Here is a 26,107-nt window from a genome sequence, read left to right on the forward strand (position 1 = left end):
TGGGAAATATTGTCGAATCTAACTAGGGGGTCTCTGACGCGGTTTAAATATTATCAACTTTCAGGTTGGTGGGCAACGAGATCTGTGACCCCCGGAGACAGTAACCCCCCAAACCCAATATTTGATGCAGTAGCTCTTAGGGGTAAGTGGAAGAATCAAATATTTTTCGGGTATTCGGCAATGTTAGAGGGTGAGAAACTGGCCAAATTTTCAAATATAGACTACAACTGCCCAAGGTGTGGCCTTTCGAAGGCAGATGATGTACACATGTTCGTGGATTGCCCTGAATTGATCGATTATTGGAGCAAGATAAGGGAATTCCTGGAAGAAGTCCTTGTAATGTCTATATCAGTCCCAAGGTTTACTGTGATGTCTGGGCTCATCACGAACTATCAGGTGAATGATCTTCCCACGAAATTTGTATTTTACATTATCCTATTAGCAAGGCGTGAGATTTGCAGGGCATGGAAAGAACCAACTCCTCCCACTTTTGCCAATTGCCTGAGGCAGATTATGATAACTAGTAAATCAGATGTGGCATGTGATCCCAGAAGTGAGACGAACGTTTGGGCGGCCTTGGTGGCATGGCAATCTCGATGATTGGTATTCCAATGATTTGTCTGGAGCCCTGCTGGTTCCCCGATCTCCTAAACAGCATGGGGTGCTCAAAGATCGGCGGAAAAAGGAGAACGGAGGGGAAGGTAGTGGCTACTTGAGGGTATGGGTAAACCAACTTGCATCAGGCCGGAATCAACGAGGGCCGGTACAGAACGTCCACTGGTGCATGGAGGAGCCAGTTTCCCATCAAGAGTTCCATCTGTGATATATGAGGATTACCAAAAAAAGAAAGAAAAAAAATATATATTTTATTAAACAGTAAAAACATTTTTTTCTATGTTTTTCTATTATATTCAATAGAAATAATTGTAAGTTTTTTCCTTTTTCCTTTCAGCCTTGATGTAAGCAGTTGAACGTCTGTTTCTACAGTCGGTGGAGCGTCATGTTCAAGATTGGATGCAAGGGAGAGCTGCAGTCAGGTAAGGACTTTTAATATTTTAAATTTAGAGCTGTATATGGCCAACTTGTTTGTACGGCGAGAGGAGAGAGGTAGTTGGAAGGTGTTTAGTGTAAAATTTGAATGTTATGTTTTAACCCATTTTTCTTGCTATGCATGTAGCTGTTGTAGGCCTACGTCAGGACAAATGCTGTTATTTCAAGCTAAGTTTAAAAAAGTATTTCTTAAAAACAATAGAATACTTTTAGTAACATATTTGTAATAATAGCAATATTTTTTCTCAGCTTTTTTTTAGTATTGTTTTGAGTTTTTTTCACAATACACGTCACGTCTTTAAAAGAAGGAAAAGGAATCCTAGGTTCGAATGCAGTCCTTTCAAAAGGGGAAGAAAGTTTTTTGGGAGACAAGGATGGACTTGGACAATTTTTATTCAATATGGAACCTAGATCGTAGTTATGGATTAGACTTGCCATTTAAAAAAAAAAACTATGTTTTTCGTGTTTTTGATATTTTGTTTTGGGTTTGCTTTTTTAATCAGACCAAAGATTTTGAAAACTAACTGATACGTTGGTGGTACTGGTGTTTACTCAACTCTGTGTTTTACATTTTGTTATCAGGACTATTGAAAGTTCATGGATATATGGCTAAACCCTGTGGATTATTTGAGTAAAGAAGATTTTGGGTGACAGGATAAATAGCAGCATCACCAAAAGTAGAAGAAAGAATTTCTGGAGATAGGATCTCCAACATTCTGAATAATTTTACAAAAAGAATTTAAAAAATGGATTTATTTATTGTTTAAAATAGGCAAGTAAGTTTTAAGAAGGGGTTAGCTTGTATTAGAAATGTAGTTTGCTTGCAATATTTTCCAGGAAATTTGAAGTCACTGACAATTAAACTGTTGCATTTGTGCCAATAGTCGTTCTGACATTTCTTTCTTATTTTGGGGGATACTTGGATTCGGGCTACCTGTTAAAGATTGCGCTATTCTCATTTCTTGGTAATTATCCCTCCTTCATCAAGGTTTCCGAAAAAATCATAGAAGTTTGGGAGAGTTTTTCCAATAGATTTGTTGAAAGAGTTGTGCCATCCCTCAATGACATTTACAGTCTTCGCTCCACCCTCTAAGCAGGTCATGTAACAGTTTCACCAGTCAATTGGGAACCTTGGCTTCCTCCTGCAACCCGACCTGCTTATTGGCCGATCCATGTGTCTTCAAAATACTTTAGTAAGTGGTCCAATTTTTAATCTTTTTGTGTAAAGCAGTCAGATTCTGTAATTGAGTGTAGTATTAATCTACAATGTTAGGTGGCACGAGACATAAGGCTGTTAGTTTCTTCAATTGATATTCTAGTTCACTGTCTGATATGTAGACTTCAACCAAGGATGTTTTGGGGATTTCATGCCAATATGCTTGTGAAATGTGGTAAAAACATCCTTGAGTTTAGGTTTATGGGTTTAATTTAGAAATACAATTAATCATTGATAATTTAATATCAATTATCACTTTTCTAGGACTTTTATTTAGAGTTTTAGTATTTATTACTAAAATAAATTCTGCATAGGTTGAAGCTTGCTTATCAGGCAGTAAACTGTACACTAAAGGAACAGCGGTGTTTGTTGGCATGAATAGTGTATATTTGGCTAAAGGGATGGGGAGGACTTAAAGGTACCATACATCATCCAAGTTTCACTATTCTCCAGTTTAGCAAGGTTACAAATGGGCTACAAATTAGTGTTCGTTTTAGAGGGTGTTTGTTGTCATGCAAAAGGAAAAATTTGTTAGTAAAGGTTACTGTCAATTTTTTAGGTATGTTTGGAGTGTTACACGTTGAAGGTGACTTGCCTGTTTTTATCTCTGTATAATACAACGTGGATTATGAATAGTAGGCATAGAACTAGCTACATGCATAGGAATGTTTTGGGAAACCTCCCTCAAAACTGAGCCACACAATTCATTGCAGGTGGATGCAGGGGTTTTCATTTGTTCAATATTTTGACAAACTTCAATCTCCATTGCAGAGACAGAGTGGTTATGCTTGGTTGTTTTTTTAACAGTGTCACCGAGAGTAACAGCTCTGTCTTTGCAATGGGATGCATAATACTGCACACACCTCCAGGGACTCTTGGGCTCAGTTAATCTCTCCATACAAAAAAGAGAGCCACCGGAGCTCAGTGGGCTGTTCCTCGTGCTTCATTTAATATAGTTTGCTTGTTTTCTTGCTCTCATTTTTTATCTGCAGGAAGAAAGAAAAAAAGCTACAAAAATGTTTTAGTGAATGGGTCCCTGAATGTGTTTTTGTAAAATGTTACTTGGAAGGGTTTTTGTTTTTAAATTACTTATTTCACAATCAGCAATTCTTTTTTATAACAATGGTTATTTATCCTAGGTTTTGCTATGTTTGCTTTATTTTGTTTTTGGGCTGATCTCTATGAAAAGAAAAGTATTTTGGGTGATAATTGGGTTTTGGTTGTTTGTTACCTTAAATGGGTTTCTCTATTCTGTGAAAAGTAACTTAAAAAGATGATGGGGAATATTTTTGTTGATTGGTGCAGATTGTTTTCTTCCAGCTAGGCGGTGTGGTATGGGTTGCTCTGTATAGAAGGGAAAAGAAAACGAAATGTGTTGATGTTTTGGTTTACAAATGTTTTTTTAAATATTACCCAGCAAGGGATAATGTTTAGAAAATATTTATTTGGGAGTCTATATTTTTTATTGGATTATAACCTTTGTATTCTTTAGGCCATGGTATATTTACAATCAAAAGCTTTTTTCCTTTAAAGCTGTGAAAAGAAAGTTAATATTGGTGATCACTGTGATTTAATTCAGTTTTACCTTCAATGGGTTGGCCTGTTGTGCAATCAGCAACTTCTGATAGTGATGTTTTTTTTTAGGATGTGCTCTTCCACACTGGTGGTGTGACATGGGATGATCTGTAGAGAAATGTGAAGAAGATATGTCTGTATATTATTTTTTTCATTTTCATTATCCAGGGGATGGATGGTTTGTATTGGACCTGTTAAAAAGACAATGTAGTCTTCTTATGGTTAGTTTTTACATACTTCATTTACTCAGATATATGTTTTTAATTTGTTTAGTGAGATTATGTTAGGAGTGATTTTGTATTTCCAATCTTTTATTGTGGCAGATGTTAAAACTTTATGGAATAAAAGGGTTTATTGCATACCATTTTTACCTGTTGAGTTATTCCAATGTTCGTAAAACGCTTTTAATCGTCTGTATTATGTTGTGCTGAGTTTTAACTACCTTTAATTTCAAAGGTAAATAGGAGCAGTTCTGATAAAAAAAAGAAAATGTGAGTATTATTTCCTGTTCATGCTTTCTAATATTTTTATAAATAGGTACAGTTGAATACTTTCTTTCAGTGCCCCACCACCATCTTGCACCTTCCCTGAGGCAAATACGTGTTGGAGTAGGAAAAGTTATGTTGCCCCTCATCACAACCTAGCACCTTCCCTGAGACAAACCCCTTTTGGAATAGGAACAGTTATTTTGCCCCCTATCACCATCCAACACCTTCCCTGAGCAAACACCGGTCAGAGTAGGAATAGTTATTTTTCCCCCACCACCACTTAGCACCTTCCCTGAGGCAAACACCTGTCGGAGTAGGAACAATTAGTTTGCCCCACCACCATCCAGCCCCTTCGCTGAGGCAAACACCTGTAGCAGTAGGAATAGAAATGTTGTCACCCACCACCTTCTGTGTGGCAAACACCTGTCAGAGTAGGAATAGTTATTTTGCCCCCACCACTATCAAGCACCTTCCCTGAGGCAAACACCTGTTGGAGTAGGAATAGTTATTTTGCCCCACCACCATCCAGCACCTTCTCTGAAGCAAACACCTGTTGGGGGAGTAGAAATAGTTATTGTGCCCCCACCACCATCCAGCTCCTTCCCTGGGGCAAACCCCTGTTGGAGTAGGAATAGTTATTTTGCCTCCTACCACCACCCAGCACCTTCTCTGAAGCAAACACCTGTTGGGGGAGTAGAAATAGTTATTGTGCCCCCACCACCATCCAGCTCCTTCCCTGAGCAAACACCTGTCTGAGTGGGAATAGTTATTTTGCCCCACTACCATCCAGCACCTTCCCTGAGGGAAACACTTGTCAGAGTAGGGACAGTTATTTTGCCTCCACCACCATTCAACCCCTTCCCTGAGGCAAATACCTGTATGAGTAGAAATTAAAATGTTGCCACCCACCACCATCCAGCACCTTCTGTGTGGTAAAACCTGTCAGAGTAGGAATAGTTATTTTGCCCCACGCCACCATTCAGCACCTTCTCTGAAGCAAACACCTGTCGGAATAGGAATACTTATTTTTTCCCTACCACCATGAACCACCTTTCCTGAGGCAAACACCTGTTGAAGTAGGGATAGTCATTTTGCCCCACCACCTTCTAGCACCTTCTCCGAAGCAAACACCTGTCAGATTAGAAATAGTTAATTTGCCCCCCCCACCATCCAACACCTTCCCTAAAGCAAACACCTGCAGGAGTAGAAATAGCAATGAGTGAGCTAAAGAATGGTGATGAATTAAACCCAGATCAGTTGACTGGGGGTGAGTGTTTGATTTGCTCAAACGCTCCGTCCATCATCCCCTTTTGTATCGCTTTGTTCGCCCTAAGTGTAGCAGGGTATGCTCAGACGTGAGTCCCTTGCTCACTTGGCCACTGGATTCAAGATAGCCTGGCTGATGAGGATTATGAATCCGAAACCGGTCCCAGGATGCTTGTTTCCGATCCAGGGAAGACATGGCTTGGCAGTTCGGGCTGGACTGTTCCCATGAGGCACAGGGTCAGACTGATTTGCATATAGCCATGTCTGAACTGGGGTGGCCGAGTGAGCTAAAGAATGGTGATGGATTAAACCCAGATCAGTTGACTGGGGTGAGTGTTTGATTTGCTCAAACGCTCCGTCCATCATCCCCTTTTGTATGGCTTTGTTCGCCCTAAGTGTGGCAGGGTATGCTCAGACGTGAGTCCCTTGCTCACTTGGCCACTGGATTCAAGATAGCCTGGCTGATGAGGATTATGAATCCAAAACCGGTCCCAGGATGCTTGTTTCCGGTCCAGGGAAGACATGGCTTGGCAGTTCGGGCTGGACTGTTCCCATGAGGCACAGGGTCAGACTGATTTGCATATAGCCATGTCTGAACTGGGGTGGCCAAGTGAGCTAAAGAATGGTGATGGATTAAACCCAGATCAGTTGACTGGGGGTGAGTGTTTGATTTTCTCAAACGCTTCGTCCATCATCCCCTTTTGACCCACCACCATCCAGCACTTTATCTGAAGCAAACACCTGTCAGAGTTTAAATAGGTAATTTACCCCCACCATTATCTAGCAGCTTCCTTGAGTCAAAAACTTGGAGGAGTAGGAATAGGAATGTTGTCGCCCTCCACCATCCAGCACTTTCTGTGTGGAAAACACCTGTTGGAGTAGGAATAGTTAGTGTGCCCCCTACCACCATCCAGCACCTTCCCTGAGGCAAACACCTCTTGGAGTAGGAATAGTTATTTTGCCCCCTACCACTATACAGCACCTTCCCTGAGGCAATAACCTGTTGGAGTTGGAATATGTATCCCCCCCCCCACCATCATCCAGCACCTTTCCTGAGGCAAACCCCTGTTGGAGAAGGGATAGTTATTTTGCCCCCTACCACCATCCAGCATCTTCCCTGAGCAAACACCTGTCAGAGTAGGAATAGTTATTTTGCCCCACCACCACCTTCCCTGAGACAACCCCCTGTTGGAGTAGGAATAGGTATTTTGCCACCTACTACTATCCAGCACCTTTTCTGAGCAAACACCTGTCGGAGTAGGAATAGTTATTTTGCCCCACCACCATCCAACACCTTCCCTAAAGCAAACACCTGCAGGAGTAGGAATAGCAATTGTGCCCCCCACCACCATCCAGCACTTTCTGTGTGGAAAACACCGGTCGGAGTAGGAGTAGTTATTTTGCCCCCCACCACCACCCAGCACCTTCCCTAAGACAAACACCTTTCAGATTCGGAACAGTTATTTTGCACCGCCATCATCCAGCCCCTTTCCTGAGCCAAACACCTGTAGTAGTAGGAATAGAAATGTTCCCAACCACCACCATCCAGCACCTTCTGTGTGACAAACACCTGTCAGAGTAAGAATAGTTATTATGCCCCCACCACCACCCAGCACCTTCCCAGAGACAAACCCCTGTTGGAGTAGGAATAGTTATTTTGCCCCCTACCACCATCCAGCACCTTCCTGATCAAAGACCTGTCGGAGTAGGAATAATTATTTTGCACCCACCACCATCCAGCACCTTCCCTGAGGCAAACACCTTTCAGATTAGGAACAGTGTTTTTGCACCGCCACCATCCAGCCCATTTCCTGAGGCAAACACCTGTAGTAGTAGGAATAGAAATTTTCCCAACCACCACCATCCAGCACCTTCTGTGTGACAAACACCTGTCAGAGTAAGAATAGTTAGTATGCCCCCACCATCATCAAGCACATTCCCTGAGGCAAACACATGTTGGAGTAGAAATAGGTAATTTGCCCCCACCACAGTTTAGCACCTTCCCTAGGGCAAAAACCTGCAGAGTAGGACTAGGAATTTTGCCACCCACCACCATCCAGCACTTTATCTGAAGCAAACACCTGTCAGAGTTTAAATAGGTAATTTACCCCCACCATTATCTAGCAGCTTCCTTGAGTCAAAAACCTGGAGGAGTAGTAATAGGAATATTGTCGCCCACCACCATCCAGCACTTTCTGTGTGGAAAACACCTGTTGGAGTAGGAATAGTTAGTGTGCCCCCTACCACCATCCAGCACCTTCCCTGAGGCAAACACCTCTTGGAGTAGGAATAGTTATTTTGCCCCCTACCACCATACAGCACCTTCCCTGAGGCAAAAACCTGTTGGAGTTGGAATATTTATTCCCCCCCACCATCATCCAGCACCTTTCCTGAGGCAAACCCCTGTTGGAGAAGGGATAGTTATTTTGCCCCCTACCACCATCCAGCATCTTCCCTGAGCAAACACCGGTCAGAGTAGGAATAGTTACTTTGCCCCATCACCACCTTCCCTGAGACAACCCCCTGTTGGAGTAGGAATAGGTATTTTGCCACCTACCACTATCCAGCACCTTTTCTGAGCAAACACCTATCGGAGTAGGAATAGTTATTTTGCCCCACCACCACCTTCCCTGAGACAACCCCTGTTGGAGTAGCAATAGGTATTTTGCCCCCCACCCCCATCAAGCACCTTCCCTGAGGCAAACACCTGTTGGAGTAGGAATAGTTAATTTGCCCCGACCACCATCGTGCACCTTCTCTGAAGCAAACATATGTTGGAGTAGGAATAGGTAATTTGCCCCCACCACCATCCATCACCTTCCCTGAGGCAAAAACCTGCAGGAGTAGGAATAGGAATGTTGCCACTCACCACCATCCAGCACTTTCTGTGTGGAAAACACCTGTTGGAGTAGGAATAGTTATTGTGACCCCCACCACCATCCAGCACCTTCCCTGAGGCAAACACCTGTCGGAGTAGGAATGGTTATTTTGCCCCCCACCACCATCCAGCATCTTCCCTGAGGCAAACACCTGTCGGAGTAGGAATCGTTATTTTGCCCCCACCCCCATCCAGCACCTTTCCTGAGGCAAACCCCTGTTGGAGTAGGAATACTTATTTTGCCCTGTACCACCACCCAGCACCTTCCTTGAGCAAACACCTATCGGAGTGGGAATAGTTATTTTCCCCCACTACCATCCAGCACCTTCCTTGAGGCAAACACCTGTAGGAGTAGGAATTAAAATGTTGCCACCCACCACCATCCAGCACCTTCTGTGTGGCAAACACCTGTCGGAGTAGGAATAGTTATTTTGCCCCCCGCTATCATCCAGCACCTTCCCTGAGATAAAAACCTATCAGAGTAGGAATACTTATTTTTCCCTACCACCATCAACCACCTTCCCTGAGGCAAACACCTGTTGAAGTAGAAATAGTTATTTTTCCCCACCACCATCCAGCACCTTCTCTGAAGCAACCACCTGCCGGAGTAGAAATAGTTAATTTAACCCCCGCCACCATCCAACACCTTTCCTGAGGCAATCACCTGCATGAGTAGGATTAGCAATTCCCCCACCCACCACCATCCAGCACTTTCCGTGTGGAAAACACCTGTTGGAGTAGGAATAGTTATTTTGCCCCCCACCACCATCCAGCATCTTCCCTGAGGCAAACACCTGTCGGAGTAGGAATCGTTATTTTGCCCCCACCCCCATCCAGCACCTTTCCTGAGGCAAACCCCTGTTGGAGTAGGAATACTTATTTTGCCCTGTACCACCACCCAGCACCTTCCTTGAGCAAACACCTATCGGAGTGGGAATAGTTATTTTTCCCCCACTACCATCCAGCACCTTCCTTGAGGCAAACACCTGTAGGAGTAGGAATTAAAATGTTGCCACCCACCACCATCCAGCACCTTCTGTGTGGCAAACACCTGTCGGAGTAGGAATAGTTATTTTGCCCCCCGCTATCATCCAGCACCTTCCCTGAGATAAAAACCTATCAGAGTAGGAATACTTATTTTTCCCTACCACCATCAACCACCTTCCCTGAGGCAAACACCTGTTGAAGTAGAAATAGTTATTTTGCCCCACCACCATCCAGCACCTTCTCTGAAGCAACCACCTGCCGGAGTAGAAATAGTTAATTTAACCCCCGCCACCATCCAACACCTTTCCTGAGGCAATCACCTGCATGAGTAGGATTAGCAATTCCCCCACCCACCACCATCCAGCACTTTCCGTGTGGAAAACACCTGTTGGAGTAGGAATAGTTATTCTGCCCACCACCACCACCCAGCACCTTCCCTGAGACAAACCCCCTGTTGGAGTAGGAATAGTTATTTTTCCCCCACCACCATCCATCACCTTCCCTGAGGCAAACACCTGTCGGAGGAGGAATAGGTATTTTGCCCCCACCACCATTCAGCACCTTCCCTGAGGCAAACACCTTTCGGAGTAGAATCAGTTATTTACCCCACCACCATTCAGCCCCTTCCCTGAGGCAAACACCCATAGTAGTAGGGATAGAAATGTTCCCACCCACCACCATCCAGCACCTTCTGTGTGGCAAACCCCTGTCAGAGTAGGAATAGTTATTTTGCTCTCAACTACAATCAAGCACCTTTCCTGAGGCAAACATCTCTTGGAGTAGAAATAGGTAATTTGCCCCCATCACCATCCAGCACCTTCCCTGATGCACAAACCTGCAGGAGTAGGAATAGGAATTTTGCTGCCCACCACCATCCGGCACTTTATCTGAAGCAAACAGCTCTCAGAGTTTAAATAGGTAATTTGCCCCCACCTCTATCCATCACCTTCCCTGTGGCAAAAACCGGCAGTAGTAGGAATAGGAATTTTGCCGCCCACCAACATCCAGCACTGTCTGTGTGGAAAACACCTTTTGGAGTAGTAATAGTTATTGTGCCCCCTACCACCATCTAGCACCTTCCCTGAGGCAAACACCAGCCGGAGTAGAAATAGTTATTTTACCACCATTCAGCACGTTCCCCGAGGCAAACACCTGTTGGAGTAGGAATAGTTAGTTTGCCCCCCACCACCATCTAGCACCTTTTCTAAGGCAAACCCATGTTGGAATAGGTATAGTTATTTTGCCCCCTTCCACCATCCAGCACCTTTCCTGAGCAAACACCTGTCGGAGTAGGAATAGTTATTTTGCCCCCAACACCACCCAGCACCTTCTGTGAGACAAAACTCTATTGGAGTAGGAGTAGGTATTTTGCCCCCTACCACTATCCAGCACCTTCCCTGAGCAAACACCTGTTGCAGTAGGAATAGTTATTTTCCACCCACCACCACTCAGTACCTTCCCTGAGGCAAACACCTATCGGAGTAGGAACAATTATTTTGCCCTACCACCATCCAGCCCCTTCCCTGAGGCAAACACCTGTAGTAGTAGGAATATATATTTTCCACCCACCACCATCCAGCACCTTCTGTGTGGCCAACATCTGTTAGAGTAGGAATAGTTATTTAGCCCCCCACCACCATCAAGCACCTTCCCTGAGGCAAACACCTGTCTTTTTTCCCTACCTGTATCTACCTGCATCTAGCACCATTACGGAGGCAAAAACCTGTTGAAGGAGGAATTGTTGTTTTGCCCCACCACCATCGAGCACCTTCTCTGAAGCAAACACCTGTCGGAGTACAAATAGTTCATTTGTCCAACCACAATCCAACACCTTTCCTTAGACAAACACCTGCAGGAGTAGGAATAGCAATTTTGCCCCCAACCACCACCTAGCACTTTCTGTGTGGAAAACACATTTTGGAGTAGGAATAGTTAATTTGCCCCCACCACCATCCAGCACCTTTTCTGAGACAAACACCTGTCGGAGTAGGAATATTTATTTTGCCCCCATTACCATCGAGCACCTTCCCTGAGACAAACACCTGTAGGAATTGGTATAGAAATTGTGCCACCCATCACCATGCTGCACCTTCGGTGTGGCAAAGTCCTGTCAGAGTAGGAATACTTATTTTTTTCCCTACCACCATCAAGCACCTTCCCTGAGGCAAACACCTGTTGGAGTAGGATTCGTAATTTTGACCCTTACCACCATCCATCACCTTTTCTGAGGCAAACACCAGTAGGAGTAGGAATCGCAGTTTTGCCCCACTGCCATCCAGCACCTTCTGTGTGGAAGACACCTGTTGGAGTAGGAATAGTTATTTTGCCCCCACCACCATCCAGCACCTTCTCTGAGGCAAACACATGTCGGAGTAGAAATAGTTATTTTGTCCCACCACCTCCCAGCACCTTCCCTGAGGCAAACATCTGTTGGAGTTCTAATAGTTATTTTGCCCCCACTACCATCCAGCACCTTCTCTGAAGCAAACAACTGTCAGAGTAGAAATAGGTTATTTCTCCCTAAAACCATCCAGCACCTTCACTGAGGCAAACACCTGTAGGAGTAGGAATAGCAATGTTGCCCCCCCCACCATCCAGCACCTTCTGTGTGGAAAACACCTGGAGTAGGAATAGTTATTTTGCTCCCCACCACCTCCAGCACCTTCCCTGAGTCAAACACCTGTCGAAGTATAAATAGTCATTTTGCCCCCACCAGTATCCAGCACCTTCCCTGAGGCAAACACCTGTTGGAGTAGGATTAGTAATTTTGCCCTTTACCACCATCAAGCACCTTTTCTGACGCAAACACTTGTTGGGATAAGAAGAGTAATTTTGCCCCCACCACAATCCCCCACCTTTTATGAGGCAAACACTTTTCAGAGAAGAAATGTCAATTTAGCCACCCACTACTGTCCCGCATCATCCATGAGGTAAACTGTTGTCGGAGTTGGATTATAAATTTGTATCCCTTCACTTTCCAGCTCTACCATGTGGTAAATTCTGAGCACTAATTTTCCAAATGACAGTTCCTTTCATACTACTATTAGTAATTTTTAAAACCACAGCAGTACTTAGTTTATGTATTTTTTTACATACCGATCGGGTTCTATACCATGGACTTACTTTTGTGGGTGTCCTGTCAATAGTCGGATAAAAGTCTGTGGATTTAAACAAGATATAATGGGGCCAATTCACAGAACTAATCTGAGATAAAATCCTAAACTTACTACTTTTGTTATTCACAGAATTAATTTAGTAGTAGTTAAGTCAGGACTCCTAACTTTACTACTACTAAACTGAGATACAGTCCTAACTTTATGACTTTCGGTATTCACAAAAGGCATTTAGTAGTAGTAAAGTTAGGAGTCCTAACTTTACTACTACTAAATGCCTTCTGTGAATAGTAAAAGTAGTAAGTTTAGGATTTTATCCCAGTTTAGTATAGATAAATTTAGGAGCCCTAACTTTACTACTTCTAAATGCCTTCTGTGAATACCAAAAGTGGTAAGTTTAGGATTTTATCTCAGATTAGTTCTGTGAATCAGCCCCATTGTTTCCAAATGTTTAGGGGTTTTAGTGTATTACCTGTAAGTGTGTTCGTTGTAACTGTTTTACTTATTTGATCTGTAGGTGGAGGGTGTTCAAAAGAAATCTGTATTTTTTTTTCTGGGCTCTGATGCATGTGGTCACTTGGGAAGTCAGTGATCTACTGAGCACAAAATGGTGGCTGGCTCAATTTATACTTTTTTGTGTGGTAAATAGTAATTTAAAACAAAATATGATTTTGATTGCACCTTTAATTGTGAACCTAATGCTGACAGAAACTATATTTTATATGTAATGTTCACAAATATGTTTTTTGTCGTTCATGGTTAGTTCGGCAGCCATTTTGATTGGTCACTGAATACGGCCATTTAGTAAAAATAGAGAAGGACACCTGTAAAATTATTTTTGTAATGCATCTGCTTCTTTTCCTATCAGTGTTATATAGATAATGTTTTTTTAACCTTCCTAAGAACAGTTAATGTTAATTCTCACATTTTGTTTGTTATTGCTATGTCATAGCGAAATGTTATAGTTTAAAAAAAAATTGAGAAGCAGATAAACAGTATTTTGTATGTTTACCATAATTGCATTGTGATGGAATGCGTTGTAATGGTGTACATTGCAATGGTATGCGTTGTCATGGTAGTTATAATGTTATTCTGTGGGACTGAGTTGTAATGGTATTGATTGTAAAATCATGTGTTGTAGTGATGTTTACATTGTAATGCTCGTGTTGTAAAAGCATGCATTGTAATGGTATGCGTTGGACCATCATACAACCAAATTTGCATATCCTCTGTAGGTAAGTAGGATCTGCTTCTATTGTTTCCCCCACTTTTTGCTTGATGTGATGCTGTTTTTGACTAGTCCAACTGGGAACCTGCTAATCAGGACCCAAGTCTATCTGCTTTATCCCTAAACTGTTATGTTAGTACCTAGGTACAATTTCAGATTGGATATTGCGGTACCCTTATCAGTCCTTAGTATATGGTACCCATGGACCCAGGGTATAGGTACCCCAAAGTTCTCCTATGGGCTGAAACATGCATTATGCCACTCATGGGACATCACTTACTGAAAGATATAGGATTCCTATACTCTTAGGATTACAGCACTTAAAACCTATAAGTCACCTCTATAGCAGGTAAAACCTATAGCAGGCCTTTGTAATCCTGAAGGCAAGGTGCTTGGTTGTAAGTGAGAGAATGCCCCTGCATGAGCAGGACACCCCTGCAGCCTATGGCGTCCATTCTCCTGGGTTGTCAGTGAAGAGAGGGGCATCGCGTAGTTACTCAATGACCATCTGGAAAACAGCTGCAACGAATCTTATCATGTTTTGTATCACACATGTTGGAATCATACCCCCACACGTAAATGATGTGAGAGATATGATTCCAAGCAATGTAAGAGCCCTCTGTTAGGCTCTCATTGTTCCCGGTGGCAACCTTCTAGACCCGGACAGCACAAAATGGATGCTGCCAACCAGAGACACATTTCCTCCCTCCTGGCGCTGCGCCAAGCTCATGCAGGGGAAGGTGGAACAATAGGCATCCTGTCACAGATAAAATTTAGTGTATTGAGACCGGGTGGGTGCGCTTGCCAGCGCCAAAAAGTCTGCATGAGGGCAACATTTGGTGCCCCTGTGCATAGTCCAGTTCAAACCAGTTCTGGGAGCTGTTGGCTCCTGCTCTGGCTCGAAACTGGACAAAGGACATGGGAGTAACCTCCCCCCTGTCCAGAACCTCCCCTGGGAGGGTCCCATGAATCTTCCCAACCTTTTCCCTAAGTACTAAAGGGCTTACCTGGGTGTAGGTCCCTAGATTCGTCATGGGATGAGATTCATATCTACTTCTACTGTCTAGCCCCTCTGGAGTTCACTGTACTTCGTTTGGGCCTGACTTCATCTCCCTTCCAGTCTGCTGCATCGTCTGTGCCTGTGCATCATACAGGAACCTTCCAAGACCAGTGAAGCATCAAAGACACTCCCTGGGAGTGAAGGAGTCACTCCCCTCCATTTGCAGGCATCGTAACGAAGTCGACCAATCTGCAGATTCTGAGCTCCTCTGGACTGCGTTGGCTCTGCAACACAGGTGGTGTTTTTTTACAGCTCCGAAGGCCTTCCCTGCCCTCTCACCAAGTTTGAGGCAAGTATCCCTCGTGGGGGGTTGCAATAACCCAACCCCTGTGTACCGCGTCCAACTTGCAGATGCAAAAGGTTGTTGGCTTCCTTCCAAGAAGATCTTTGGTCTCCAAGTAGCCTCAACCTTGAGCAACTCTAATGACCAGAATCTTTATCCATACCGCATTGTGTGCATCATGGCCTGCATCTTTTGGTGAGCTGCTTGAGGTCCTCTCGTGACTACTGTGGGTGGGTCACACTTGTTTCTTTTGGGCTCCCCTGATTGCTTGGGGCCTGCCCTGACTCCCCTGCTTTTGGTAGTCCCCTGGACCTTGCTGGTACCGACATTGCTCCTTCTTTGATTCCAGCGTAGGATGGATTCGCCAAGGCTTGTTCGTCCTCCCGCCGGACACCGACCCCTCAGCACTCAACATTTTTTGTGGGACAGTTCGTGCATGGCTCCTGGTCTTCTTCAGTGTCGCCTGGTCCTCACAACCTCAGAGTCAAGGTGCTTGTCATCCATCTGCTTGCAGGTACCTCTCATCAAGAATCCATCCTCATATTCCCCCGGACACCTCCTCCTTTTTCCACAGCTGCACTTTCTTGAAGTCCTCCATTGGGTTTGACGGCAATTTCCAACACCACTTCACACTTATGCACCCGGCTCCCATGGAGTCGGTAACGTGGATACTAGGGTATCCATGGGTGGGGTGGCTCCCCAACCTCTGTCTTCCGCGGGGTTTCTTCAGGGTCCACTGGGAAGGGTCCATAATCTTTATAAATCCAATGGCAACTTGCATGTAGAGTTGTACAGAGCATGCTGTTGTGTTTCCACAGTGCATACGCTCTCCGTGGGGACCCTATCTACTCACCTTGGGTACTTCCTTGGTGTCCCAGGACTTCTACGTCCTCTCGATCCTGTCTTGATCCGAGTAGTGGTTCTTATACCACTTTCTTAGTATATGGTTTGGTGCCCCCTGGGGTTTACTGTGTATTTCATGCTATTTACTGTGTTTCTTTGCTGAAGTATTGTGTGCATTGTGTTTATCTCTGTGTTGTAGATATTGGAACATACTAGAGAGTATTTGTATAAATAGTTGGTGTGGTTCTTTCTCATTTAATCTATACTATGAGATTGCATTCTGGTAAAACAAGCTGTTTTGCGCTTCTTCTGGACTAAGCCTGAAGGCTGCTCTCCACAGCTACCACTTAGACAGCTTTCTAAGGTTGTCTAAGACCTCTTAAATCAAAAAGAGTTGTGTGGACTGGTGAAAAGTGCCCACTTACATTACTAGACATCATATACCAGGCCAGCTTCTCACATTCACTAATTAGTTTGGTTACACCGAGGCTCAGGCTTCATGCAGCAGAAGTTCCTCCACTATCGCGAAGGGGCGTCACCTGACTGGCCGTAGAGGCAAAAAAAAATAGAATGCAGATAACTGTATTTGTTATCCTGTAGCCGAGTTGTGGGGGCCGCAGCACTGCAGCAGGGGAGGGAGAAGTGGTGAGCACTGCTGTCAGTGCGAATGACGGGTTGGCCGGCAGTCTTAGGCTAGCCAAACAGTCATGCCCACTGACAGTCTCCAACCCAGCTGAGTTGCTGAGTGGAGAGGTCATAAGGCACAGGCTTCCAGTCCCGATAGAGTGCAAAACAAGGCCGCTCCGCCCAATCCCAACACTGCTCTCATGGGTTTGAGAGAAGTATTTGGATTGGCCATAGGGGAGGCTGGGAGCTTTAGCCTGTGCACAAAAAAGAGCAGAAGACTGGCATGTGCGTTTTGTTTAATTGTTTTGTTTGTTACAGGGCCCTCCTGTGCTGCCCACCACATTTCCCTGACACCAGCCACTAATGGATTCATGCTTTTTTACATAACTTTCAGCCATGCTGAACAGCAGACGTGCTGCTGTTCAACATGGCTGAAAGACATTGACAATTCCAATTGCTCTCGGATTGCTGCGACCTATTGGCTTTGTCAATGATTGTTTTTGTTGATGGCATGAATTCTCGTTAAAGCAGAACAAACTGCCTCTTAGCCATAATTAAAGTGCTCATAGCTTAATCACTGCTGATGTACCAGATGCAAACAAAAAGCAGGCATCAATATTGGGATCATAGTATATATTGCTACCAATTTCTCCTCTGCAGGGTTATGTGTTTGCAGATTGTCTCAAGTATTTGATAACATTAAAACATGCCCTTTAAGTCAGCAGCACAAAGGGCCTGCTGATACTTAAAACGACACCTTATTGCACTAGTTACCTCTTTTTCTCTCCCCACAGACAGCACCACAAGAAAACTCAATGGAAAAAGGGAACCAGTCCATCGTAACAGAGTTTATTCTTGCAGGACTGTCTCAAGATCCCAAGACTCAGGTCATCCTCTTTGTGATATTTTTGCTCATCTACGTGTGTGCACTGATGGGGAATCTTATTATTATCACAGTCATTCAGGTAGATTCTCATCTCCACACACCTATGTACTTTTTGCTAAGCAACTTGTCCTTCTTAGACATCACTTATACAACTGTAATTGCCCCACAAATGCTGTCCCTCTGCCTATCAACTGCAAAGACGATTTCATTTGCTGGCTGTATGACTCAAGTGTACTTCTACCTGCTCTTGGGAGAGACAGAGTGTCTCCTGCTGGCAGCCATGGCATATGACCGCTATGTGGCCATTTGCAACCCTCTGCGCTACACATCGATTATGAACAAAGTGGCCTGCCTTAAGTTGGCAGGTGTGATGTGGTTGTGTGGCATTGTTATATCACTGATTGACATTTTAACCCTTGTCCAATTGCCATTTTGCGGACCTAACCTGATAGACCACTTCTTCTGCGAAGCTCCATTCTTGATGAAATTGGCTTGTGCAGATATCTCAATGAACGAAGTAGTGGAAGTTATAGGTGCCACATTATTTCTTATTTTTCCTCTTGTGCTAATTGTCATTTCCTATTTCTGCATCATCACCACCATCTTGAGGATGCATTCAGTGGAAGGCCGCCGCCGCACTTTCTCTACCTGTGGCTCCCACTTGGCAGTCGTCATAATCTTCTATGGAACTGCAATGGTGTTATATACCAAGCCAGTTTCAGAGAACTCTACTAGCGACAAGATAGTATCTGTGATTTATACCAATATTACTCCCATGCTTAATCCACTTATATACAGCCTTAGAAACAAACATGTGAAAAAGGCAATAAGAAAGACAATAGGAACTACATTGTTGCAATCAAAACTAACAGCTGAGGGGAGGCTCTGTTGCTAAGGTGCTTCACTTTCAACTATTGCAAGATTTTAGTTCAGGGTCGAGTCAAACAGAAGCACACTACTTGACTTGCCTAATTTAAGCAATCCTATTTTCTTTAGTATCTTCTTTCCAGTATGAAAATCACTCAAGAGGAGCCAAAAATGTAATTCTAAGGAATGATATCCAGGATTAAGATAAAAATCGAGATCCAGCCATTTCCTTCTCCTCACTCAAAAAATGACGTTCTGCGGTGTTTTAAGAAATGTGCATAATTTGAGGATCATGCTACAAACGTGGTCACTGACATGTGCCTACCATGCAATCAACGGATTTTGTCTGGAGTTTGTGGGTTTGATAAAATGATATGTACCAGCTTGTTATAGCCTCGCAATGCTTTAGAATAAAGATACATATAGGAGGGCAAATAGTCAATAGGCCTGGACATAGGTGATGCAGACATTCAGTCAGCAGAAGCGTAAAGATTAAAGGTGGGATCCCTCAACCATAGATGTCCCAATTGTGACACAGGGCGTTGAGAAAATGAAGCAAAGCGAAAGTCCTGGGAAGTTAAAGGCAGCACCAGTCTGAGCTGTCTCACCCACAGAACTAAAGATCAGAACATGGTAGATGCTCTACAGGATCTCCTGAAATTTAGAAAGTCATTACTGAGTAAATGTCTGTATTTTTTTTCTGCTGCACAACCTGTGAATGATATACAAATATGAGGTGGGCCTGTTAACCCTGGGAACCGGGTCACTATAGTACAGAGGAGAACAATCCTTCCTTTGTAGGTTAACCTTGTGTTATATCCTGCCTATGTATTAATGTTTCTCCTATGTTACCTGGCTCTTAGCTGCTAAGCGAGTGTGAGTGTTCTGAGTGGAATGTTGGTTTGGTGGAGATGAGTGGAATGTTTGGGTGCCTGTGTGGTGAGGCGTGACAGTTGAAGATGGGATGAGCAGCAGGCAGGATGCTCCTGGTAGGGCTGCTGTACATGGATACCAACGTGTAACTAAGACATAATAAACAGTCTCCAAAGATACTTCTCGACTACCTGTCTTACATCACAACACCTTACCTATACTTATAAGATAGTTAACAAATCATGCAATGCAGTAATTCCTATTGGCATTTAGTACACTAGTCTCTTCTATTGAGGCATCACATTATGTATGAAAATAGGTATATTAGGGATTAAGTATTCCCTGATGTACATTATAAGAATATATCCAGTCACTGAGAAATTCTATAAACATAGAGAGGAATGAGGCAGAAGGCAGAGTTTGTTTAAAAGGTTATGGAAGTCTGCCGTGATTTACACAAGGATGACATCAGTAAGGTGGCAGAAAAGTGGAGTACAAAGTTAGAGGTGAATGTAACCCCTGATATGATAATTTCTTCACTGAACAGTCTAAATAATGCAGTTCAATCGTCAAGTCTGAAACTACAGCTGTTTAGAACTTTATTCCAATTGTACTATTCTCCAGACAGGATTCTAAAATGGGCTTGTGATAACGATTTGAGTGATCGTACAAAATGTCCTAAGTGTGCACTCAAAGGGGCAGATATTGTTCATATGTTTTTTTCGTGCCCTGATTTATCTATTTTTTGGAAGGATGTAGTTAGTGTTATCTCGGCCAAAATGGCTAGGCCAATTGTACTCACCCAACTTGATATTATGATTGGGGTCGCTGGGGAAAACAACATATCCCGGGAATTGATGAATATACTTTTGACATGTGCCAGATTAGCTATTGCCAGGGTGTGGATTCAAAATCATCCCCCCACGGTTATGGAATGGTGGCTCTTGGTTAAAGACATTTATAACATGGAAAGTTCTCTGGCGGTAACTAGGGGACAGGGGAAAAAACGAAAAGTAGAAAAAATATGGGGATCAATTATGCCTTAATGTTTTCACTGATACAATGATTTTCAATACCGTTTGGAGTGATGCTGTATTTTTTATGTTTTTTTTTTCTTTTTCTTTTTTTATGCCTTTGTATACCCTTACTATTTTAAGCTTTTCTGAGTTATTTGTATCTGATGTTACTCATGATGCTAATAAAAAAAAAAGGAAGTCTGCCGTGACTTGCAATATCCTTATCATGTATGCCAGGGAATACTTTATTCCATACAACACATGGTCACACCATCACATTTTCCACAAACCACGTAAAGCCTTGGTGTGTAGCTTTTTCATATGAAAAAGAGAGCATGTTTGCAAACATGAAGAATAGAAATTAAACTTCTAGTGGAAAATTAAACACATCAAAATTCTGTTAGATATTTTTTGGAAACAGATAGAAATACAATCTGCTTTAGTACAAATGTGTTATAGTTCTTTCACTTAGAAAAGAGACAGTCCAATGTATTAAAAAAACAGCATCAATGGTTCGACTCCTGTGGCAAATTAGGCCAGGGAATGTTGCGTAAACTGAGTCTCTGGCTCAGCTATACAAGGTTTAAATTCCTACCGACCAGGGATACAAGTGAACTAAGCTCAAAGCACCAATGCTGAATGTGCAGACAGATTTATGTACTTGCCGAACTTCGCCCAATACATAGTTGAAGTGGGATTAATTCTTTAGAGTTACTAACAGTCTCAGGGACACCTTGATGATCAGAAACAAACCTTTTTATTTCTTCTCAATAATGCACGCACTGCAGGAAAGTGCCCTTTTGTTGACCTTTTCACCCCCACTTTTTGCCTGGTAAATGATGCAATCTTGACAGAAGTGAACTGGGCTCCTGCTATCCAGGTCCAGAGTGCTAGATCTCTTTCCCTGAATCTGTACAATTGCTCTCCCAGTTGGCAACACCTCTAGCCAGCTGCGGTCGGTAAAGGGAGTACCTGCAGGGCGGTGACGTGGGGAGGGGCATGGTGGGGGTTAGTAATGCATGGATTACGGAGCTTTACAGGTAAGTAAATGTTTAAATAAATAAAACGAATTTTGTTGCGCGCACTGCATTGCATTTGGGGATGCAGTGCACACAACGAAATTGGTTTTATTTATTTAAATGTTTACTTAACTGTAAAGCTCCGTAATCCATACATTACTACCCCCCACCATGCCCCTCCCCCTCCCCACATTACCGCCCTGCAGGTACTCCCATTACCGACCGCGGCTACCTCTAGTACCTAGTAGATGGTAACTCTAGTACCTAGGGCATGGAGACTAAAGAGGGTACCTAAGGGCCGAGCATGTATTGTGCCATCCTAGAGGACCCACCACCATACTCAAGCAAACTGCCATTGCAAGCTGCGTGACATAGTGAAGACAAAAGTGTAGACACAACTTGTCATACCTCCTGTGTGCCATGCCTTGCAGACAGTGCATGCAATATATGTAAGTCACCCCTACAGCAGGCCTTGCAGCCCTAAGGCTGAGTGCATTATAATACATGTGAGGACATATCTACATGAGCAAGTATGCCCCTGTGACGTCCATTTCAATTCATGGCCATTTCCAGTAAACGGAGAATCTGTCTTGAGTATATGTACTAGGCACTTGGGATTTCGAGTTCCCCAGTTACATGATTGCTTCACTGTGAAACTAAAGATGTTTGGTATCAAACATCTCATATTAATACACCCACACTGATTCCAGTGGTGGATTTAATAATGCATGCACCCAGAGGGTACCTTAGAGGTATCCCTTGAAAACCTACCAACCTCTAGTGGGCTGGCTGACTGGTGTAGACCAGCCAGCCTGCCTCCACAAGCAGGTTTCTGACCACTTGTAGGTGAAAGCACATGCTCTCTTAAGGCAAAAGCAATGCCTTCTCCGGCCAGATGTGTTGTCACCTCCACCAAGCAAGCAGAATGGCTGATAATCAGCATATCATGGCAGGAGGCTTCAACGGTCTCTGTGACCCATGTTTTTCCCGGACAGGGGATATGCCAACCCTTGCCCCGGACTCATTTGGCACCAGGACAGGTGGGAAAAAAATTAGCTAGTCAGAAGGCATGTTCACTATCAAGCCAATTCCACCCCTTAAGGTGGGCTACTTGATGTGCTCATGAAAAGTGGAATTCCACCATCTTGGATCTGATGGAATTAGGTTGACTGGGTAAGGCTTATGCCCACTTCCCACAACACTTGGTCATATAGGGGTGTAGTCACCCTAAAGGTGAGTAGCCCATTGGCTACCACATTTCTCTCCCCTTACTGGCCCCTATATTAAGTGGCACCACAGATGACAGGAGCTCAGATTTGCTGGAGCCAGAAGAAGAGGACAAAGCAGAGCAGCGACAATGAGAGCTGAAGACTTGCTGTGGACTTTTTGGCGCCTAACCCCATCTGCCTGCACCAGTCTTGACAATCGTGAAGAAACAAACTTATCCTGCAGCTAAACCTCTACCAAGAACCCTGGTACAATGCCAGCCCTTCACAATTTGCTAAAAATATCCCTTGAAGTAGAGGAGCTACTCCCCTGCAGTACGCAGGGACCAAAACAGCAATGTCCATTTTACCATTCCGATGTTCCCCGGTCATACCGATACAGCAGCCACCCAAGAAGAAGGTCAGATTCATCTCCCCAATAAGTGAGAAGATTGCCAGTACCAACCAGAGCTGCATATGTCCAATACCCAGGGTACTAGACCGCTTGCAGCAACCAAAGCCGGTTTGAGTCAATCCAGGCTCTGATGACACCGAAATCAAGCAGCTACTGCTGAGACCCAATTCCAGAGTGGGCCATCTGTCCTGATATTTACACTCTCCAGTGGCAAGTTAGACAACTGCAAGGTCCTATGATTCACCAGTCCACCCAACTTAGCCACTCTGCACCCGAGTGTTCTGACCCGGATTCTCGAAAATCGACTGTGCTGCCCTTCTCCCAAAACCCTTGTGAAACAAGGCCCTCATTGGGAGCTCCAGGACTTGTCCCCAAGTCCCCCTCTGCAGCCTGTTTGTAGGAGGCCCACCCTCTTTCACTTGGTGTAGCACATAAGACTACCAATTCGACAAGCACCTCTGCACCCGGGCACCCCATGGCGGAGGCCACCATGGTAACCAAGACAGATCACCACATGTAAGGTGGTTGCCTTTGTTCTCTTCAAGGGGTGTAGTGCTGTGGAGACCATTTGTGTGCAGTCCCCATGGTTTCTCACATAATCTTGTTCCCATGGTAATGTAAATCACAATTTTTGTGTGTGCTGGAGGTCACTCAGCAGTGATTGCGGGGTATGTTTCACGGTGTGCGCTTATCATTTTCCGCCTCAATGTTGAGTAGATGAAAGTCCCAGAGTTCTCTGCCGACAGTCGAGCCCCACTTGCTTAGAGCATCTGGAGTATTTTTGCTTTGAGGTGAGTCCATTCGAACAGTCATGGCCAGATATCGCCGGAGGTCTGAGAGGGCAGGTGTCTTCCACAACATAGCTATCTTTGTCTAAAACAATACTAAAGCAAGGTCTATGAACCTGAGAAGGTGTTTGTCACCTCAGGTCCTAGTGCGGAGTACTAGCAGGCAGGATTTGGGTGTAGGAGACATTGGACCAAGCCTTGGCCAAAGGTGGTTGTGGTAGGACTGCATCCCATCTGGCACATGCTCCCTCTGCATACCCTGGTGGTGTATAGTTAAGAGTGTAGAGCGTGGTGATTGCATGCCATCTTGGGATAGGAGTACATGTAGTGTGGAGGATAGATGTGGTTCCCTGTCCTCCATCTTCCATGTGGTGCGCAGTGCATGATATACGGTGGAAATATTAGAAAAATACCAGCACCTGTGCCATAAGTATCCATAACGTCCTGTGAGGACATGAAGGTGCCTTTGTGGTAGAGCTATCCTAATTGTTCAACTTCTGTCTCCCTCCAGGGGCCAAAGTCATGCCGTTGCATCAAGGTGAGGTGTTGAGGGGCAGCAGGTTCCAATTTGTTGTCGGTGGGGAGTATGGAATGTGGGACCTTTTACTATGTACAAATCTGTGCCAGCATGTACAAACAATGGACATCTGTTGTGCCACATTATGGATGCGGGCATCTGGTGCAGCCAGCCATATATAAAAACTTATGTCCTCCAGGGTCCTACAAACAATTTTCAGTTCAGGGCACACTCGCACATGTAGCCAGGGCATTAGCCACTGCAATTGTGCCCCTGCATAATATAACAAGAAATTAGGTGTGCAGAGACCTCCCTTCGGTGAAGGGATGTTGGAAGGTGGAGAGAGCCATCCACCACCGACTATCACTCCATATTAAGTCGCGTAGGAGGCCATATAGTTTCTGAAAAAAAGCTTTTCGGTAATATCGGCAGTGCCACAAAAAATTATGCAAACGGCAAAGGAGCAGCATCTTGGAAACTGCCAACCCAATGGGCTCAGTTGGCAGGCCATTGGTTCGATTGTGAGAGCAATGATCGGTGTGGAGAGCATACATCCTCGTCTGGTGCCTCTTTGGATGGGAAAGCTGCAAGAGAGTAGCTGACCTGTCTTGACCTGCACTGTCTGGGCATTGTATAGCGTGGTGATCCAATCCAAGTAGCCCAGGCCAAACCCTTCGTATTTAAGGGTCAGCAGAAGAACGTCCCAGCTCAGGGTATGCGGTGCCTTTTTGATGTTTAGTAAAGCAACAATCCAGTTGCAGGCTGGGGGGGAGTGCTGTGTGAGGCAAAATAAATGACGAATGTTAGTAAAAGTACTGTGTCTAAAAATGAACACAGACTGGTCCACATGCACAAGTGTGGTGATTATGGGGAGCAAGCAGTTTGTTAGCACTTGTCCCAGAATTTTGTAGTCAAGGTTCAAAAGAGAAAGGGGGCCATAGGAGAAGCGTGCAGCGGGTTCCTGCAAGGTTTGGGCAGGACTACCAACAAGGCCTCCTACAAGGAAATTGGGAGTTGTTCTGACACTCTGGCAACCATAAGCATCTCCAGCAGGTGTTGAGTGGTGTGGGCAGAGAAGGTGGCATAGTACTCAACCAGTGGTCTGTCTGTGCCCGGTATTTTACTCCTAGCTATTTAGGAGTTGGCTGCTTTTATTTCATCTAGTTGCAGGGGTTCTTCCACTTTGGCAAGCTGTAGCAGGTTGAGCTTGATCAGTGGGAGATCACGGAGGAACCCCTGTGTGCATCCCTGTGTTGGGGGGTCTGTTGCTTTGTACTGTCCCTGCTAATACTCCTGGAAAGCAGTATTAATGAATGACTTGGAAATGACTGTTGTGCCGTCTTCTAATCCAGTGGCCCAAAGCTGGGTCCACCGCAGGTCATCCTTCAACAGCCATGCCAATAGTCTCCCCAAGTGACTCACCTATGCATGTAGTATGGTCATACGTAGTTTGTAGTCACGCTTCCCTAGGCGCTTCAGCATAATTACACCACTGGCGTACAAGTTGTAGCTGCTAGGCCATCGCCGTGCATTCAGCCACCCTTAAAACCAGTGGTCATAGCTCTTGTTCAAGGACCACTAATTTCTCTTGCAGGAGTCGCTATAATCCCTAGGAGACCACCAGGCAATGACCCCACACCACAACTTTGTGTGCGTCCCACTCTAATGCTCTTGGCAGAGTAGAGCCTTTGTTGTGTTCAAAGTAGTTAGAGATACAATGCCTCAGACCCTCCTGACATGGGGGATCAAAATGTGCTTCCATCTGTGATCTTCAGGTAGGTATCATGGAACGTTGCTTGCCCCATCGCAGGGTAAGCTGCAGGGGACAGTGTTCTGAGAGGGTGCGCACAAGGTATTCCGCTCAGAACAACTGCATCCCAAGGTGATCGGTACAAAGAGAGAGGCCT

At 44.4% G+C, this 26,107-nt stretch overlaps 1 protein-coding gene across 1 annotated transcript; it reads left to right on the top strand.

Annotated features, from left to right (window-relative positions):
- Window positions 1-17,429: 17,429 nt before the first annotated feature.
- Window positions 17,430-18,395, top strand: LOC144828206 (olfactory receptor 10A7-like). The gene has a single exon (XM_078686297.1). It carries the CDS (start codon window positions 17,430-17,432, stop codon window positions 18,393-18,395), a length of 966 nt encoding a protein of 321 aa, XP_078542423.1.
- Window positions 18,396-26,107: the final 7,712 nt, after the last annotated feature.

Source organism: Lissotriton helveticus, chromosome 4_1 (genome assembly GCF_964261635.1).
Source record: "Lissotriton helveticus chromosome 4_1, aLisHel1.1, whole genome shotgun sequence".
Taxonomy (NCBI): domain Eukaryota; kingdom Metazoa; phylum Chordata; class Amphibia; order Caudata; family Salamandridae; genus Lissotriton; species Lissotriton helveticus.

What these genes read in the sequence shown, in the direction of transcription:
- LOC144828206 (XM_078686297.1), top strand. Translation starts at nt 17,430, where the DNA reads ATGGAAAAAGGGAACCAGTCCATCGTAACAGAGTTTATTCTTGCAGGA.